Source organism: Solanum stenotomum, chromosome 9 (genome assembly GCF_019186545.1).
Source record: "Solanum stenotomum isolate F172 chromosome 9, ASM1918654v1, whole genome shotgun sequence".
In the NCBI taxonomy this organism is placed as follows: Eukaryota; Viridiplantae; Streptophyta; class Magnoliopsida; order Solanales; family Solanaceae; genus Solanum; species Solanum stenotomum.
In genome coordinates, this window is record NC_064290.1 from 17,112,513 (window position 1) to 17,134,659 (window position 22,147).

A 22,147-nucleotide genomic window follows, 5' to 3' on the forward strand; every position below is an offset into this window, starting at 1 on the left:
GAATTTCAACATTACAAAAATAAAAATACATACCGACCTCCGGAGGTCGAAATTTCAACATTACAAAAATAAAAATGCCGACCTTCGGAGGTCGGAATTTCAACATTACAAAAATAAAAATACCGACCTCCAGAGGTCGGTATTGAATAGCGACCAAGCTTTTTCCGACCTAAGCTGGGATGTTGGTTTTAGGTCGGTATTTCAAGGAATACCGACCTCCGGAGGTCGGTATTTATAGGTCGGTATTCACAGTTTTTTTAGTAGTGTAACTCTTGATATGGTTGGAAACCCTTGGAGAGATCTTTCCAACGCCGCCAAGTTTGCACGATTTCGACATTATATGAGTGAGATATGCCTTTCGGAAGTTGGGTTGTTGGATTAAGAAAATGTCAAATCCGGAAATATAAGGGGTATTTTAGTCTTTTCACTGCCCTATTATTTTAATCCAATTTTAGGAGTTTAATATGGGTCAATTCAGAACTTGGTCAGTTTTAGAACTTGAAATTTCACATTAGGGCTAAGTAGAAAGGAGAAGAGAAAAGAAGAGGGAGAAAAGGGCAAATTCATCAAGATCGATCAAGGAATTTGGTGTTTCACCAAAGATTTACTTCTATCAGGTATGTGAGGCTCTTATAACGTTGGGATCGTTCTCCCACGTGCCAAGCATATTTATTTTAGTTTGGATTCGTCCTAAAAGCATTTGAATATTGATGATCTTGATACCTATTCGTGAATTCATATATTGTTCTCGAATTTGACTGAGTTGGGAAGTTTCTGAGTTCATTACGTTGCATTATAGGGTCATTTCGAGTTAGGTTCTTAGGTACATTTGTTGGGTATCTATATCTATGAGTAATTTGAGAAAAAGAACCGAGTTTGAGGTGAATTGGGATTGGAAAACGAAGAAGAAATTTCGTCGGACGAAATTAAAGGGTGGCCACGCGTCGCGCGACTAGTGCCCAGATTTGAGCATCTCAGCTTCACGTCGCGGAGCTGACACGAGGTGTTCTGCCTCAAAAGACATTTTTGGAACCAAATTTAAATTATGGCTCCGCGTCGCGGACCCACCTTCAAATATTGATTTTTGGTTTTTTCTCATGTTTAACTATCTAAAATCATTCCTAAACATCATGAGATCTTTCCAGTCACAAATCTTAATACTTGAATCCATAATTCAATTTAAGGATCAGTTAAGAGTCAAGTCAAGAACAGTTAAGGTCAAAGTTAAGAGAAGTCAAGAGTCGAGTTAAGATGAGTTCTTAAAGTTTTTCAAAAGTCTTTCACAAATGTTTTAACTTTGTTTTAAGACTTAAGCTTCGAGTTCAGTAAGGATGTAAAGTTGAAGTTCTTTTCTTCAAAGAAGTATATGGGGACTATGTATTTCCAAAGAGATTTAAAATGTTTTCACATTTAAATAAGAGCAGAAACTGAGATTTTCAAAGAGTCTTCGGGCTAGTTTTCAGAAAAAGTAATCGCTTTCTAAATGAAGCAAGAGGGGAAACTTTGATTTCCAAGATAGCCTTTGAGTTAAGGTTTTGAGTACTAATCTCAAATCACAGACGAAGTATGTTTTTAAAACATAAGAGCCAGTATATTTTGGGTGTAGTATTGAGCACCGAATTAGGGACGAGCATGAGTTTAGATAACTCACGTCACCATAGAACCATGTAGCCACCATGGGTAGAAAAGGGTCATACTTTTTAGATGAATCCTTTTCGCAATAGACTAGTGGATCCATTAGGCAGTTCAAGTTCTATATCTTTGGTTAGGTATAGGATGCGCTGGCAGCATAAGGTAGATCATTGTATCATCACTATAGCTCTTATATGATGGTTGCCGGTTAGAAAAACTCCCACAGTAGTTATTGTATTTTTATATACATCAGTTTATTGTATTTTACATACATTTCAGAGTTATGTTGTATCCTTGTTCATACACAGAGTTGGCATCATGTTTTTAAACAGTTTTTCTTTATATTGCACTTGTTTAAACTGTTTTATATTGAAATGAGTTCAGTTAAGTATTCATGAGTTGAGTATTCATGAGTTTAGAAGAGCCAAGGTAAGTGTTTCTTTCAGGTTCCCTTTCAAGCCTATGTTTGTTAGCATTCCAACTCGCATACTCGTACATTCAATGTATTGATGTCAGTTGGCCTGCATCTTATTATGATGCAGACACAGGTAACTAGGATCAGCATTCCAGCACACCGTTGATCCAGTGAGCAGTTCAGAGTTAGTCGATGAGCCTCTTTGCATTCCAGAGGACTCCATTTTATTGCTTTTTAGTTAGTTCATTAGGATGTTGTGGGGGTTGTCCCAACATCCATCTCAGTTGTTTTAGAGGCTTCATAGACAGTCAAATATTAGTCCTTTGAGTCTTTTCATTATCTTTTCTTATTGTTAAGACTTGGGTTGCCACTTTTGACCAAGTTGAATGTTTAATCTTTAAAACATTCTCAGTTATTTCTTTATTCAGGTCAGTTAAGTTCATTGATCATTAAAGATATGAATGTTGTCTTCCGCTGAGTTAAGTAAGTCAGGCCAAGAGCTCGCTTGGGGCCTGCAATGGTCTTCGAGTGTCAGTCCCACCCAGGGTGTAGGCTCGGGGAGTGACATTGTATGTCCAAATATTGTATTCGAGGCTTGTAGACTAGTGAGTTGGATTGTCTAACCACATTGTTGGTCAGGTTGGCTAAAATTTGATAGTTATTTGAGGTATTTGTTATATACATACATGTTTTCAACTTATGAGTAAACATCATGAGACTTTGACGATCTATATAGTGTTAATGCTTTCTTACATACCATGATGATCTCGACGACCCAAACAGATTTTTGTGCTAGTTATTTATGATTTAATATAAACTGTTAATTAGGAATATTTATTTTCTTTGTAAAGTTGTTGACGGGGACTTACTGTGCAAGAGTTTATTTTTAAGTCTATGTATTCTTATTTATCTACTTTACTTTGTGTGGCTACTAAGCGTCATTTGTAAACTGTTCAGCGAGATCGACTCACGCCTAAAGTTTGGCATTCGATGCCAATTGCACCCCTTAAGTTTAGGGTATGACAAACCAAAAAAATTGACAGATATATTAATGAGACATTTAACGGTTTTACAAATAGGAAAGTTGTCTCCTTATTCTTGAAAATGGATCAATTCATTTTTTCAAGGATCCATTTCTTTGGGTTGTCATCTTTGTCAAAGATCTCAAATAGTTAGTTCAAATAAGTCTATATTAAAAGCCATCAAAGGTCGAAAAAAATATATAATTATTTAAACCTTCTCAAATACATTTGTTCTACACTTAGGTTGTGAATTGCTGGTAATTACATAGTGTAATTACAAGCTGATTACTTTTTAATTTCTTCCTTTTATTTCTGGTTTTTTTTTTGTTTTAATGTATTTTTATTATTATTCTAATATTTTCTAAAAATGTTGTTTATATATTATATATATTTCATTTCCTTCTTATTTTCAACATTTACTTTATGTGATTCCATGCAATTTTTCGTATTATCTAAAAGGAAATCATTAGTATAATTTTGTTAGTATTCTAAGTTTTAAATTAAAGTAGAATTGATTGTTGAATAAAGGTAAGGACTTACGTTTTCCTTTAGTTTTAAATAATATTTATGTATGTTATGTTGGAATTTGACATAAGAGTATTATGTTAATATTTTTTTGTTTTGAATTTAGTACTTATGTTATATTTTCAACTTCATTTGCTTTAGGAGTATTGACTCGATATTTTTACATTGTAAGCTGTTTTTTTTTTTAATTTATACTTGGTAGTATCTTTTTGTCAAATGCTTTATAATTTTATGACATTATATTTATAATATTAATCTTTTTGTCAAACATGCATTTCATGATTTTCATAGAAGTTCTGTACTTTTAGCTTTTATGATTAATTTAATTAAAATATACTAAATTGAAAAATATAAATCAATTATTTTTTATAATATTAATTAAGAACATATGTTTATTAGTTAATATATTTTCAAAAGACAATATATATCTTAAATATTTAATTTAATATCATTTGTAAAGACTCTATTTGTTTAATTTAAATTTTTAATTTGAAATAATTAATTTTTATTTTTAAAATTCAATATAATCTTATGATTACACTTGTGCAACCAAACAATACATGTGTAATTATAGTGTGGCAAACAAACATATCAGTGTAATTACTAGGTAATTTCTAAACTAGAAACCTTAATGATACCATAAAATAAAAAAATAAAAAATATTTAAATATATATATATATATATTCTTATAGTATCATTGACTAATGAGTAATTTGACAAGAAAACTTAGTGATGCAATAAATAAATAAATATATATATATTATTAGTTAAGTGAAATTATCAGTCTTAATGATATATATATCAATTAAGTAAAATTACTAGCCTTAATGATATCAATACAGTATATGATACTAATTTAGTATCAATTAAGCAAAAATTATCAGCCTTAATAAATGAGGGTATGGATTGTAATTATTTAGAAGAGAATGGATATTTTAGGAATTACTTTGGATTTAGAGATAAATTATAATTATTTTGGGTTTTATGACCCATTTATATAGTTTACCCAAAATATAATACTTGATTTCAAGCTAAATCTTAATAACCAAAAATTCATTTTCTTAAGCTTATTTTTTATTATATTTAAAATATGATTATAATAATCCATTAAATATATCCGTTTACCCCAGCCACTAGTCCAAGAAAGGAAGAAGGAACAGGGAAAAGGTGTGATAACTAGGAAGAGAAGTAAGGTGAAATTGTAAGTGGAGTGAATGTGAGTGGGGTAAGTAACTGGTTAAAGTAACAGAGATGAAAAGTAAAAGGTAAGGGGGGTTTTGGTAAGAGGAGTATTGCAGTAAAAGCAATACACCGTACAATCTTCTCATGATCTATCTACCAGGCACTGGTCACTGAGACAGCAGGTATATGGTATCAGAACAAACACCAACTCTGATTCTGATAAGCTAAGAGAAATAAATAAAGTAATAATAATTAGTGATTTGTTTAAAGGGAACCTTTAGTTTATGGATTTCCGTATGTGTTGTCAGAGACAATAGCTGCCATAAAGGCAGAATAGTTGCAGTGCAGATACAACAGACCTTGGCCCTCAGTCATAATATTTTTGCTCAGTACACTGTTCAGAGTGCCCCCAGTCTATGTATATGAACGGAGTCAGAATTTTAATTTTATAACTTTTAAATTATTTAATACTTCCTTCATTTTTATTTACTTGTCCATATTTTCTCTTTTAGATGTCTCTATTTACTTGTCTATTTTGACAAATCAAGAAAGGACAAAACAAATTTTCCTATTATACCCTCATTTAAACTTCTTGAAAATTTAAACTTACCCCAACATTGATTAGTTATCTTGAATAAATTTATTTTGGAATCATAATTAATAAGGACAAAATTATAACTTCACTATATTAATCATTGTTGCCGTAATATGTGTGTCATTTCTAAAGTAGACAATTAAATAGAAACAGAGGGAATAAATTTTGAAATATAAGCAAAAGCTATTGAATTTGATTTTAAAAAAAAAATGTTGTACCTGACCATCTAACTCCGTCTCTGGTGAGAGAGAAATATTATGATCAGAACCATTAGTTTTATCCATGTACAGAAGATTCTGCAACCCAAATGGACCCTTAAAAATAAATAAATACATTGCATACTACTAGTGTATTCCTCTTGTTGAAAGAGCTCAAGTACTTTCATTCACTTGCTCTCGTTGTCAAAAAGAAAAGAAAAACTTGTGATCCATGATGAGTAGTACAGGAAGAAGTAGGTTTCCTTTCACAGCAAATCAGTGGCAAGAACTTGAACATCAAGCTCTTATTTACAAGTACATGGTCTCTGGAATGCCTGTTCCTGCTGATCTTCTCTATACCATTAGAAGGAGCTTGGATTCTTCTCTTTCCTCAAAGCTCATCATTCACCAACCACACCACAGTAATACTAATTATTTTCTCTATCTACTATCCTTCATTTCATTATACTAGTATTTATGTTGTTTTGAGATTATGTTTTTGGTGCAGTTGGATGGAACTGTTTTCAGATGGGATTTGGGAAGAAAATAGATCCAGAGCCAGGGAGGTGCAGAAGAACAGATGGAAAGAAGTGGAGGTGTTCAAAAGAAGCTTATCCAGATTCTAAGTACTGTGAGAGACACATGCACAGAGGCAGAAACCGTTCAAGAAAGCCTGTGGAAATTATGACTACTAACAACACATCATCAACAACAACAAGACCTATAATACCTCCTACAGCAATTCCCATCTCATCAATCAACAAAAACACAAACACTTGTAGCCCCACTTCTTTCTCTTATTTAACTTCTTCTTCTTCATCAACTCATGAACCCCACCATAACTATCCTTTTCTTTATAGACCCCCTCAAGACCATACCCCTAAATTCCTTTTCGAATCTCCTCCTGCTTATTCCAGGTTTAATTTAATTTCTACCATCTTCTGTTATTCCGTATATATATGTTGGTATTAAAATTTTCTATTTTGATTAAGCAGGAACGGAATGAAAGAGGAAGTAGGTGAGCATGTTTTCTTCTCAGAGGCATCAGGGACAATGACAAGTACTTGTGGATCGAATTCACTAGAGAGTGATACTTGGCAATTGTCACCACTTACAATGAGTTCTTCACCAATGAAACAGAGGACAACTTATTCACCTTCACAGAGTACAGCACATTCGTACTTACAACTTCAAAGCCTCAATGAATCTTCAAGACAAAATTATTATTATCATAACGATGTCGAGAAAGAAGATCACCAGCCTAAGAAAGTAATGCATCATTTCTTTGATGAATGGCCACCCAAAGACAACAAACATTCATGGCTTGATTCTGATGACAAATTTTCAGGCCTTTCCAAAACTCAACTCTCAATTTCAATACCAAATCCCTCACAAGACTTGTTCATAACTACTAATGGTAAATTACTTAACTCTTAATTTCATCATTGACAAAAAAAAACTCTGTTTTGACCATAATAGTTGGTATTTATTTTTGCAGAGAAATGAGATTTGAGAATCAGAAAGAGCCATAAGAGTACTAGTACTTGTTACAATGGTGGTGGGGCTGATGTTAGCTTTTTGATATACATGTGTTCATTAAGAGAAGTTTTTATTATTTATGCAAGTGTTGTGTTGTTGTAGTAGTATTAGTAGTACTTTGAATTAGATGTATGTGGTGCCTGGCAAGCTAACTGAGCATTCACATGGTATTTGGGTTTGTCAGCAAGCAGCATTGTATTCCTTCCCCTCCCTTTCCCCTGCTGCTCCTAATATTATTATTACTACTCACTGATCACTGATCACTGCTACTATTAGTATTTGTTTTGTTTTGTTTTGTTATGAATGGTCAGGTTTTTCTGCCATTTTGCCACATGTTGTTATGTTTTTATCACTCTATATGACGTGTTCAATATCTCCTTTTTGCCTTTTTTTGCTGTTGCTTTCAACGACTTGGATTCTTTTGTTATCTCATGCATTATAGTATATGGTTTTTCTTCTCTTTTTAAATTAGGAAGTGGAAATTTTATTGCAATTAATAAGTTTATGTGCACATGCATATGTTTCTGACTTAAATAAGAATCTTAAAGTTAGTAAGTAATAACTTTTTTATATATATGACTACTGACATAGAGCCACTAAGGTTTTAAAGTTGTTAGGGACATGAGATGCTGACCTCTAAGAAACATTTCAACTTTAGGGACACTAGGGAAGTTGGCCCTTGTGTTGTCTAAATCTCTTTTAAAAGATTTGAATGTTCACCAAGCTCACAATTCTGTTTTCTTTTTTCCTTATTCATGAAAAGGGTATAATATAATTACGAAGTAAGATTAAGTAATGAATTCTATATTGCTAGAATGATTTTTATATCACTCTATCAAATACTTACTTTGAAAAAATAATTATATATAATCATGATGGAATTCGTAACTTGATAAATGAACCTAGTTGTTTGTTCCTTGACTGTCAATTAGGAAAGATTAAAAAAAAAAAAAAGGCGTTGGTGGTATTTACACGGTCCGTTTTGATTATAAGGCTACTAAAGCAATAGTTTGTATCATTGAGAAATAGAATAGTGTTTAGTTTATTGTATAATCCCTTCTTATATGGCTATCTATTTTGTTGTCTCATGAATTTTCGGACAACTATCATGATCAAACATTATTATTCTTGTATTTTACTTTTTTTTTAATTCTCATTTATTGAATATTCAAAAGTCTCTCAAATGGTCAAACCTTGTACATTATGCAAAATCTATTGTTGTATGTTTATAAACAGATCAAATTTGTTTTTTGGTGTCTTTTTCAATGCAAGCACTAAAATTATTCAACACTATTTTAATATTATTATATCAACTTAGCAAATTTAGCTCAACACTATTTCAATATCATTATATAAATTTTTCAAATTTTGAGTGGGATTTTATTATACTAATTTTATATTATATATTTTTCATTGAAAATTTATATTGTTTACATTCTTACTTCATGATGTCCATGTATATCCTACCTCTTCAAATCTCATTGTAGGATTATACAAAATGTATTATAATTATTCAATTTATATATATTAACTAAGAGACTAAGATCTCTTCATGAAATCTGGCTTTAGGCCCTAGACAAGTTGAGATGACCTCCGAGTATTATGTATTTTTCAAGAAAAAATACTGATAATTGTTTGATATTATTATCCTAAAAAAACAAAAATAATATTAATTTTGCAGACAATTTTTGAAATGTGAGTGCATAATTAGAAACATAATTAGGAGAAGTGACGAGTTCCAATTTTCAAAGTTTATCATGAGTTTTTACAAAATATATTTCACTTAAGACTTAAAATTATTCATATTTTTTATATATGAAATGAATATCTCGTTCAATACTTAGAATTTTGCTCATATTTTTTAGGTATGAAAAAGTATTAAATCGGTATGAAGTTTGTATACCTTGCTCATGGCTTATCGATCACAATTTCATACATAAAAATTGTATAACTTTCTAAAGTATTGGTACTAATTTAATAGAACTACAACGCACATGCAAATTTTAAAAACATTTTAAAATAGAAACTCATCATATAATTATAATATGATTTTAATATAATACATTTTTGGTACAATTTGATTGAAACTTCGAACTTCAACGAAATAAGATTGAATTTGGTCCAAAACTAGATCAAATTTTAATTCAAACTTATCTTGACGTTCGAGTTCTTTTGAGATATCATCCACTTAAAACAAAATTTGTTTGTGATAAATCAATTTAAAACTTAAGCTTCAAGCTCCTTTAGTGACACATAATCTCTGATAAGCTATTTCAAATATGATTTTGGCGAGCAGTAATAATCTCAGTTCACCGAGCAATGAATCAACTTTTCAGTTTGATTTGCAATTTTAAACTCAATAGCAACAAAGGGAAAATTACATAAATACATCTCTTATTTTATCATAATCTCTAAAAAAAATTACCATTTTAAAAAGTTGCAAAAATCTCCTCTCTCACACATCCATATCCCTTCTCAGATACATCCCTCCCATTATGTAATGTATCATTCGCAATCCTTGAGCTATGTATGTCCACAGGTTTTCCTGATGTATTTGATATCCTATAAATTTAAGGAATTTTTGTAATTTAAAAAAAAATAGAAATAAAATATGTAATTAACTCTTAACACTATGAATTTATGTAAATTTTACAAAAATAAATCCATCAAACTTCACTATTTTTTTTTTGTTTTTTATTTAATTTTTGGGATCACACATCAATACCAAACCCAAATTGTTATGTTTGATATCTAAGGAAAAATATTTTTTATATTTAATAATATAGTGTCTTATGTAGTTAAAAGGTGTGATTTACTTGGATAGAAATAACCATTATTTTATGTTTTGTTTTATTTGAGAACAAAGATATTAGTGAGACTTATAAATATTTTTCAATTCCGCAAATGGTTTGTACACGTGGCAGTCAGTGGCGTAGGCACATGTATGCAAGGGTGTCCAATTCATCGAAAAAAAATACAGCATATACAAGTAAAATGACACACAAAGTGATTAAAGAACATATTTTGGACACCCTTAACATAATAGGTTGTTATAGCCTAGTGGTTTGTTCAAATCTCACTTGGAACAATTTTTTTCCCTTTTAAAAAAGAGCTTTTGTTGTTTAATTTTTGGACCCTCTTCGTGAAATTTCTGGCTCCGCCACTGGTGGCAGTCATCAGATTTTGGAGTTATATTAAAATGAATAAGTTTTCCATCTTATGTTATTCTTGTTTTACTTCTACATTTCTTTCGTATCGTTATGTTGAGGCTGACTTGTCTTGATAGGATAGACAAGTGTCATCACATCTATTTTTTGATCATTACAAAAAAAAAAGCAATTAACTATGATTTATCGGTAATCTCTAACTAATATATCGCTAAAACACTCTTAACTAATTGAATTTTCTTATAATTTATTGCTACTTCTTAGCTAAATGAGATTTACATTAAAAAAATTCTTATAAAATTTATCATTACTTTTTTATTTTCTACTAGTGAAATCCTAAAAAAATGGTGTTTTGGTATCCGATTCTGATCATCAAAATCTGTGTGTGGCCCTACAGTATTAATTCAGGGTTTAAGAGTTTGAATATCATTCAATTTGGCCACAAGATAACAGGACAAGAATCTAAAACATGAATTAAGTCCACCCAACATTTAAGCTCAAATATAACATATGCAAATACTCTTTTATTCTGATATATATTACACAAAGGGGAAATATATAATCATGGTATTTACGGTTTGGATAAAAATTAATTTAAATCAAATTAAATTAATTTAATTTGGTCGATAATATTTGGTAGGGGTGTATAAAATTGAAGCGAAAATCGAATTAAATCGTAAATCGAATTAAATCGGAAAAAAACCCGACTAATGATTTGATATTGGAAAAGAAAACCCGACTATACTTGGGTTGCTTTGGTTTCAACTAAAATAAGTCAATCCAATACCAAATCAATCCGATATTATATATATAATTTTTAAAATTTATTTTATACATAAAAGCATTTACTTTGATGTAATTTCTAAATATTACTTATACATTTTCATAATTTTTATCTTTTGACATATTTTTTCGAGTTTTTTGAGACTTAGAGTTTGCTTGACATTACTGCTAAAAATTATTTTTTTTTCTAGAAGCACTTTTTAAAATGGCTTTTTTAAAAAGTGCATTTGAAAAAAAAAACAATTTGTGTTTGGCTAATAATTTGAAAAGTGATTTTAATAAACAAATTGTGTTTGACTTATCTTTTTTTAAAAGTGCTTTTGAAAGTCAAATTACGGAAAAGGTTAAGTTTCAATGTACTTTTAATATTAAGATTATTTTATAGAGTTATTTTAAATATCTATTAGAAAAATTTTATTTTAATTATATTAAAATATACATATTCAAATTTTCAATCAATATTATACATAAATAAATAAAAAATAAATTAAATATTAATATAATATTAACATGATGACTTAAATATAATTCAAAATATCAAGAAAAATAAATTTAAAAATCATTCCACAAATTAACCTATATACGAAAAATTCACCACAAAAATAAATAAAGTCCGTCATATCTTTAATACTAAAAAAATGTTGTTGTTACATTTATTTCTGATTATGTAAAATAAAATGTCAAATAATATATTAAATAATAATAATTTATAAACATAAAATAAAATTTTAAAATTATTATATAAAAATAAAAAATAATAAAATTTTGAATGAAACTTAACCAAACTTATGAGATATGCTAATAAATTAACAAGAAATATATTGGTAAATATGTATATATGAGAGGGATATTTTAGTCTTCAAGAAAATAATTTTCTGCGCTTTTTTTAAAAAGCAGAAATTTTTAGTTTCTTCCCAACAACATAAAAACTGTTTTTGCTTCCATTTAAAAGCAGTTTTGAGAATTTGCCAAACACTAATTTTTTCCAAAAGAAGTGTTTTTTTCGTAAAAAAAAATAAAATTGACCTTCCAACAACAATGTCAAACCGTCTCTTAGAATTTTGAATGATCCAATAAAGGTTGTAGTCCATTAATGCTAACAAAGTAAATTAATTCAACACTAGAATGATAATAATGTTGAATATTTGTTCTTTAATTTTACATTGGTTTAGACATTTAAAATAATAACCTAATTTTAATTTTAATCATATAATTAATACTTAGACTTATTTTAGCATGAAATCTTATTTTTAAATCCTGATCATTTTCACTATGACTTATCAATTTGCAATATTTATTTTATACGATTTTATTATTATTTTTTATTGAGTATTTTAGTGTTATCACTCATCTCATATTTTGTGTTATTTTCTTAAAAACACCTTAGATAGTTGCATTTTGGTTGAACTCTAAAAATATATTTGAAGCACAAGTTAATTATATGTTTGTATGAAATAATAATCAAATACAATATTTGATGTCTTGAATTCTTAGATACAACCTTTGTTAGAGGGGTTTTACCGTAAAATTTTTTGACGTTAATATAAATTTAATCAAATTTTAATATAAATATGAATATCGAAAACCTAAAATGTTATGGATATGGGGAATGGAACCAAAGGAGAAGTAGGTGCCAGTCAAAGTAGGACAGAGAGCACTGTGGCAAAAGGCTCTGTCTAATTTCTGATCAATCTCTGTGCACTGAGCAATGAGATGAGTAATGACTAGACCACACTATACTATATTATCATCACATACAAGGAAAATTTACCACAAAAATTGATTCCCTATCTTTAACCTTAAAATAATAAGATATATTTTATAATAAGATAGGCACTCACACATATTAGTGATCAAAATAAATATTTGAATTTGACAGTAGTATAAAGATTAATAAAACATCATATTATTAAATTAGAAAAGTAAAGTTAGTTATTCATTATGTTTCAATTTATTTGATTTACTTTTTTAGTCTATTTTAAAAAAATTACTGTTTCTTATTTTAACAGTTTTTTTATTATTATTTTAAGTTTTCACATGGCAGTTTAAGATCACAAAATTAAAAGACATTTTGATATATTAATTAACATATCTTTAATTTAAAAATATTAATTTTAAAAAATCTTTTTAAATTTTTTAAAGCTTCATATCAAGATAAAATATATCAAATAAATTGAAAGAGGGTGCAAGTTACAATAAGTTAAAATTCATACTACTGATGTCAGCGTACATAAATTACTTCCTTTATTTCATTTTATTTAGGGATAATTTCAGAGGTATCCTTCAGTTCTTACTTTGAGAAAATGATCAAAATGGTTTTTGATGTATTGAAGTTACTTTATTTTGGTCCTTAATATATTTTAGGTGATTGAAATAGTTTTTCATGTATAATAAAATGTGTTCAATTTAGTCTTTTACCCTAAACTTAACAATTTACCCCCAAAAACTGTTAAATATAACTGTGGGGGCCACATAACTTACAAAATCCACCATTTTTACCATCTTTATTAGCTCAAAGAAAGGGTTTCATGAATTCTAATGCAATTTCCTCTAACATCTAACCACACAAATCACACATGATTGCTTTTGTTAATCTATTGATATTTCTTTCCTTTGGTTATAATAATCCTCTTTTGGTTATTGTTTATTTTATTTTATTTTTTGTTTGGAGTGATTAATTCTCCAGAAAGGTCAACGTGTGGGATGGTGGGGATTTTTGGTGGGTAATCTAGAACAAGTTTTACTTTGAGAATTGGGGTTCTTGAATTTCATGTTATTGGGGCTATTGTTGTGAATTTTTGGTATTATTCTTGTTTGGTTGTTGATAAGTGGGTTCTACTAGATTTATTTTTTGATATTTCTGATTGAAGTAGCTATGTAACTTGTGGATTCATTCCTGATGTGGCTCTGCGATTGATGAACATGACAAGATTCAGTGTGTGAGTTTGGGTTCTTCTTTGTGTGAAGTTATGCTATGTTGTGCTTGGTTCCGTCTTGTGATTGTAAATGCTAATATGGCTGGTATTGCATTTGTTCTTTGATAAAATAGTGTTAGATTTTGAAGTAATAAATTAAGAAGAGAAAAATAGTGGATTTGTAAGTTATGTGGGGCCCATTGTTATATTTAACATTTTTTGGGACAAATTTGTAAAGTTTAGAGTAAAGGATTAAATTGAACACATTTTATCATACATGAAGAACTATTTCAATCACTTAGAATATATTAAGGAACAAAATAAAGTAACCCCTGTACATGAATGACCATTTTGATCATTTTCTCGTTTTTACTTTATAACACTCCTCTTTCTTTATGATATTATGCATATATATATATATATACACGTGTTTATTTTACTAAACAAAGATACTTATTTCTTTATATTGATTTATTTTTAAAATATTTATTAAATAAGTCATTTTAATAGTATACATTAATATAAAGAGGGATAAATTTGTCAAATTATAATTAATTTAAATTTATTTTAAATTAATTTAAAGAATGATTACAAAAAAATCAAAATAAAGGAGATATATATATTATCGTAAATCACAGTAGATGTGAGTGTTATAGAACAAAACCTCAAGGAAGATCTTGAAATTATCCATTTTATTTATTACTATCTTTTCATTAATTTCGATTAAAAAGAATAATTTTTTTAAATATTTAAAAATAATGTTATGTTGAAATTTTCATTTCATTTTTAAAAACATGCTTTATTTATAAAAAAATAATTCTTTTCATTGCATATTGAATGAGAGTGGGTAGCTGTTTTAATTTAAGTTGTTTTGTTTTTTGCTTTTTGAGTACTGACTTTTATACACACGCTGAGTGATTTGCAGAGATGAATAAATGAGAAAGTGGTTAAAAGCTGATGAAGAAGAAGAAGTAAGGCACTCACAGTCTGCAAATGACTGCTTTATTTTGTCAGCTTACTCACCCAAAAACTCACTTACAACCATGATTCACTATCCCACTTTTGGATTTTTTTTTACTACCCCTATTGCTTTGTTACTACTCCTTCCTTTCATTCTAAATTATTATATTTACTTCCCTTTTTTAACTTTTAATTATTATTCTTATACTGTATTTTTTGAAAAAAATATTGAAAATATTTTTGAATTTGATGTAAATTATTAATTTTATTCTCATATTATTGATAGCCTTAAAAATATACCTCTTTACCTGACTAACTAAACTTAGGTATACCTTGATTCACCTTTGATCTACCACATGACATAATAAGTGATCTCAAATTCTTGTAGGACTATGAGACTCTTAATAGAAAGTCAAGAGAAGTGTTCAAAACACTCCTAAACTTGATGAAAATTTAGAGGTGTATTTTACTCGTGTTGCAAGATCGGGGGTGAATTTAAGTTCGGTTAGTCGAGTAAAGGAATGTTTTTAAGGTTGTTGATAGTTCGAAGATGAAATTAATAATTCACGTCAAGTTTATATATGTTTCCAGTATTTTTCTCTTTATTTTTTTCACTCGTCCCCAAGAAGCTTCTACTTTTTTGCTTTTTTGGTGACTCGAAGTCACAATTTCTTGTAAACTTATTTGTGGGAGGGAGTGCTTACCATCCAAACAACTCTTTCTTGTCAATTAATTTATTTGATTTTGACTTAACATAACAAAAAAATTAAAAAATAAAAAGAAGAAAATTAATGGTATTAAATTTAAAATATATTAAAATATTATCTAATTTTATAATCTAAAATATGACATGTTAAAAGTTGAATTATAGAGTTGCAAGAAAAGAAAGGATTATTTCTAAAAAATAAATTAAAATGGAGGAAGTACTATTATTTATAATTTAAAATATTTTATAATTGAAAATTTATCTTATGAAAATAAAATAAATTATTCCTAATATATGTCGTTATTATATATTTAAACGGATTCATAAAAAATAGAGTTAATATCTTAACAGGTCACTGAACTATGAGAAATTATCTAATAAAGTCATTGAACTTTACTTTGTATCAATAAAATCACTTAACTTAAGGTTTTTATCTTCAAAAATCACTCAACTACATTTATCTTTAAAATATATTTGACATGACAAACTAAATTATTTTTTTAATGTCATATAATTATGGACTACACAAATCAATAAATTATAAAATCTATTTTTTTATATTCTGATAATAGTTACATTTTTCATGTTTGATTAGGATTTGGGAGTAAAGACATAGTCACATAAACAAATTTTAGAACATAAAATTAATAAATAGTATAGAAGATAACAAGTCGGCTTGTGTTAAGGCAAAGAGAAGTGAAGTAGTAATTATGTTAGCAAAGAATCCTGGATCTTGGTCATTCCTTATATTTGAATAAGACGTCGACTGAGGTTGAATTTGTTTGGAAAAATTGTTCGATTAGCTCGATTTGTTCATACTGAAAAAAAAGGGGGGGCGGGGGGGGGGGGGGGGTATAAAAATAAATAAATTTCATAAAAAATAATTTAATTTGTGTCAAATGTATTTTCATGACTTAATTTGTTATGTCAAATGTATTTTAATGATAAATGTAATTGAGTGATTTTTGAAGATAAAAAATTTAAGTTGGGTGATTTTATTGATACAAAACGAAGTTCAATGACTTTATTAGATAATTTATCATAGTTCAGTGATCTTTTAAGATATTAACTCTAAAAAATACATAGAATTAGTTATTCAACTGAGTCGTCCTTACGAGCTCATCAGTTTTCGCATTTGTAGATAGTTGTACTCTTTTGTTTCATATTACTTGACTCATGTTAACTTAGCATAATCTTTTTTTAAAAAAAATTATTGAGAGTATATTTTACTAAATTAATTTTATTTAATATTTGAAACTTTAAATTTAACCATAACTATTTATTTAATTTTTTAATACTAGTAAGGCTAGAAATAAAAAAAAAATGGTAAAGAATGAAAAAAGTCGCATATTAGTGATTAATTAACTTATAAGGCTTGGACAATCATCTTGTTTTTTAGCTAACTTTTGAAATGTGAGTTAGGTTCAAGATCTAATTTTTACATAGTATCATAGCTTTTCAATCACTGAGGTGATTGTTCTTGTAGTCCTACTTGTGATTTTGATTTTCAAGGTGAAATTGGTGAAGAATAGCCATGGCAAATGTCGATAATGAATTGCCAAAGAAGCTAAATCATAATCACCCTATGTATATGGCAAATTTTGTGACCACTGTAAATGCAAAGGTCACACCAAGGCACTATGTTATTGATTGGTTGGCTACTCTCTGAACTTTGAGAGGAGGGAGAGGGAGAACTATTACAATAAAAACTATTCTTATAAAGTAAATTATCAAAATAAGAAAGGAAATTTTCACACTATTCACAATGTAGTTAAGTGAATTATCATGACACGGCTTCTCAAGAAACATGGATTATAGTAGAAGTATGAGTATCTAACAACAACAATATATTCAAATTTTGCACATGCTTGGTAGGTCTAACTTGAAGGGAGGTACAATTTATTGTCATTGGTTCACAAAGTAACAGCACTGGATGTGCCAAGTTAGCATAAGGTAGAAGCTCTACTAATTTGAGTAGAAACTAACATTGCTCTCGCAATAGGTATCAATCATAATGATTGGGTAGTAGATTTTAGGACTACCATTCATATGTGTAATGGTGCGATCGGTCATTTTTGGAAAATTTTGTGAGTTTACTGTTTTGCCCTTTCGTGATTGACCCTGAGTCTTCTATGATTGAGTTTTGAATGTTTGATTTTGAACTTTGAGTTAAAAGTTGAAAATTTAGTAAGTTTTGAGTTTGAAAGGTTAAGTTGTTAAGAAAGTGATTTTTGGAGTGTTTTGAAGTTTCGAGTATTGGAATGAAATTCTATTGATTCCATCAGTTCGGAAATGTGGAATCTGAGCTGTGAGAGTTGTCGGTTTCAAATTTCTAGTCTTTTTGAGGTTTTGAGGTCCTAAATTATGAAATTTTAGCATTTGGATTGACTTTGGTCATCATTTGGAGCTCGGATCAGAATTTTGAGAATTTTGTTGAATTCAGGGGATGATTTTAGGCCCAGGTGAGGTCTTGATTGATTTTTCAAAGACCCCGAGCTTAATTTTAGCCCTTTTATGCCTGAGTTAGTTTCCTGTGATTTTCACGGATGTCGGGTCAAGGAAACCTCATATTCGTATTTTGACGGTCCCATTGAGTTCGGAACGTCGAATATAATAGGTTTGCATATTTGGTTTGTGTGTACGGAGTTTCGAAAGAATCTCGAAGGTCCTTTTGATGATTTAAGAGTTGCCTATATTTTGCTGGTCTACAGGCCTCGCTTTTGCGAAGGTTGGTCGCTTAAGCGAGCTTCACAGAAGCGAGAGTCCCTTCGCTTAAGCGAGTTTCGTAAAAGAGAAAAAGGCTTCGCTTTTGCGAGAGCCGAGTTTTTAGCGGGGTTTGCTTAAGTGAACCTCTGGTCGCTTTTGCGAGACTTGAGAGAGTTTTTGACCTGCAAATTTCGGTGTTTAAGCCCCATTTTTCATTGTTGAGCTTGGAAAACCCTTGGTAGCGGTTTATGAAAGAATTTTTTGTGCTAAATTATTTGAGAAAGCTTTTATAACACCAAACCTTCATTTCTCATTGATTATTTATGGGTTTAAACATCAAAATATGGGATTTTGATTGGTGAATGATGAGGTTTTTCAAGAACTCAAGTTCTTAGCTAGAATGAAGATTTTGAACTGATTTTAAGTCCTTTTTTTGAAATGATTTTTTCCTAATGAGTTCTTAAAGCCTTGTGTAATGTTTTCAAGTATTAAATTGCGAATTCAAACCTTATTTTCGAAATTAAATTTTGTGTTGATTGACCCACTTTTCAAGAGAATTGATATATGTATTGTTGTTTTTGGAAAGTGATTGTGAATACTTGATTATTATAGATTGTGTAGCTTTGAAAGTGATTCGAAAGGGGATGACCCTTGTTGATTGATTGATGAAATGCTTGAAAGCATGAATGTGGACTTGAATTGTGTGAATTGTTCTCTTCCATGTGGTGTGATATTGCTTGTATCCATTGATTGTGAACACCGTGATGAGACATGTGATTTATGATGTCTATGTCTTTACCGGCGAACGTTGTGATGCCGAGATTTTTGCCGGCAAGTGTTGTGATGCCGAGGTCATTTTCGGCAAGTATATATAAAGCCGATGAGAAATGGTTCCAACTAGTGATTTGATATAAAGCCGATGAGAAATGTTTTCGGCTAGTGATTTGATATAAAGCCATTGGGAAATGGTTCTGGCTAGTGATTTGATATAAAGCCGATGAGAAATGGTTTTGGCTAGTGGTTTGATATAAGCCGATGAGAAATGGTTCCAACTAGTGATATTGTGCCGATAGAAAATGGTTCGAGCGAGAGATTGATTATTGTGCTTGATGCTTTTTATGCTTATGCGTGACTTACTTGTTAAGTGTGATTGATGTACTTGTTGTGTGTAACTGAACTACTTGATATTGGTATTGACTTATTTGATTCGTTTGGTTGTTGAATTGTGAAGATTGAACTGTGGATATTGTGCCTTGTGAGTCGTGTACTGTAGAATTGCTAGGTTGGGTTGATTTCTGTGCAGGTTGTAGTTTGACGAGGTTCAATTGGAGTGTAAGGGGTATTTGATTTCTAACTAGATGTTTTGTTTATTAGGTTGCTTTATGGGCACCATATTGTTGATATTTACCCCTTGCTTCTACACTTATGTAGGTTTCGAGCCTGGACCTATGTGATCTTCTTCTTCTTCTCCTGACATTTGAGGCTCGTTGAAGGACTTGAGAGGTAGCTGCTTGTCATCTCGGCAATCTCTCTTTTCCTTTTATCATGTTTTGTTCTATTTGGAAAGCAAACACATTTAAGACTTGTATTTATCTTTCGAATTATGTATTTTCATTAATGGTTTGTACACGTGACAACCGGATTTTGGGGATTTTAATAGAAAAAATATGTTTTTCGCCTTTGTCTTGTTCTTATTTTACCTTTTTCCGCATTTCTTTCATTTTTCGTTGGTTTGAAGCTGACTTGTCTTTCAGGACCTCTATAGTGAGCAAAAGGTTATTGGTAGAGAGAGTGATGGTCTTTACCTTCTACCTACTCAAAAATTAGTAGAGTCAAATCCAAAACTATCCAGTCCATTGCTCTCAGTAGACTCTCAAGTCTTGTAGTGGCATCAGATTGGGGCATACTTCATCTAGTGTCCTAGCACATGTCTTTCCTTTTGCTTCTAAACAACGCTCAGTAGAAGTACATAACGCACTATATGTCTTTTGGCTAAACAACATAGATTACCTTATAGTACTTTTGTGTCATCTTGTATCTTAGCATAGAACAATTCTCTCTCTAGAGTGATAACAAAATATCTCAAATGGAGATATTTAGCATGGTATCAGAATATGGTTCATCTTACTAAATGTCAGGCTTTTAAAATTGAAAATTGTCTATGCATCAAAAGTTCAGTATTGAGCGTGATGTGAGATGTTAAAGAATGAAAATAGTCTCATATAGATGTTTAATAAGATGAATGGTCTTCTTATAAGATTTAAACAATTTTCATCCCTTTGAACTAGTTGTTAGGTGTGAATTAGATCCAAAACATAATTTTATAAAAATATGATAAACTTTTTTTAATTTTCTAAATTAGACAAGAAAAACGAAATGTAATTTTCTATATTGACTTTACCTTGTTTCTCTGTTTCACTCACTTTGAAGTTATGCAGAAAAATAATTATATGATTCATATACTTTGTTAGTGTAGTATTGGGCGTGATGTGAGATGTTAAAGAATGAAAATAATCTCATATTGATGTTTAATAGGATGAATGGTCTCCTTATAAGATTTAAACAATTTTCATCCCTTTGAACTAGTTGTTAGGTGTGAATTAGATCCAAAACATAATTTTATAAAAATATGATAAACTTTTTTTAATTTTCTAAATTAGACAAGAAAAACGAAATGTAATTTTCTATATTGACTTTACCTTGTTTCTCTGTTTCACTCACTTTGAAGTTACGCAGAAAAATAATTCTCTGATTAATTTACTTTGTTAGTGTAGTTATTCCGATTGTGTAGGAAATTCAAACCTAGCTTATTGTTCAAGTTTAATTATCAAACGTTCAAATAGAAAGGAATAATACATAAATGTGCATTTTAACTTGACATCATTTCACATGTATACTCTTTAATTTGGATGTGCACAAATAGACACTTAAACTTATATAAAGTTGAACAAATAGACACACACGTCCTACGTAATATCCTACATGATAAATTGAGTCCTACATGGTGTTCTACGTGTATTATGTCACGTAAGACTCATGTGTCTAATTGTTCAATTTTATACAAGCTTAAATGTCTACTTGTACATAATCAGAGTTAAAAGATATATATATGAAATGAGGCAAAATGAAAATATACATTTATGTATTATACTGAGCAGAAATGACGAATATGCAAATATGTAATTTCTTTTTGGGACGGATCAAAATATGAAAGAATATATGTGGACCAGAAGAAGTATCTTTACTTAGCTTCTGGACAATCATGTTTTAATTTCTTTTTAATATGTTTGGGTGGGGAAGGTCTAGGCAGAGAAAAAGGTTAGAATGGAAGACCTTGGTCAAACATGAACTATTCCTCTAGGGGTCGTTTGGTATGCCAAAGAACATAGATAGTTTTGAGGCGAGAATTAAATATTATGTTATTCTTTATTTGGTTATTAATTTTGAAATAAATAATATATTTAAATTAGTAATTTATAATATTTGATAGGGGTGTACATTGATTGGTTTGATTTTATATATTATCAATTCGGGTTTATTGACTTTCGATTTTTAAATACGCTAAATCAATAACTAAATCAATAAGATATTTTTTTAAATCAATTTTTGGTTTATGAATTTTGGTTCTTAATAGTTTGATTTTGGTTTAATAATAATAAAATACTTATAAAATAAATATATGACTTCTCCAACAATTTGACGCGATAAGACTATAATGTCACTTTACAGAACGCTCATAAAATAGAAACAATAATAACTAACATGAAAAAAGTTATACAAGTGCAACACAAAGATAAATCAA

General features: G+C 29.5%; 1 protein-coding gene across 1 annotated transcript; it reads left to right on the top strand.

The window, feature by feature from the left end:
* The first annotated feature begins 5,629 nt into the window (after positions 1–5,629).
* Positions 5,630–7,390, top strand: LOC125877955 (growth-regulating factor 1-like). The gene is made up of 4 exons (XM_049559247.1): positions 5,630–5,991; positions 6,078–6,486; positions 6,565–6,986; positions 7,068–7,390. Exons 1-4 carry the CDS (start codon positions 5,802–5,804, stop codon positions 7,073–7,075), a joined length of 1,029 nt encoding a protein of 342 aa, XP_049415204.1. The 5' UTR covers positions 5,630–5,801; the 3' UTR covers positions 7,076–7,390.
* Positions 7,391–22,147: the final 14,757 nt, after the last annotated feature.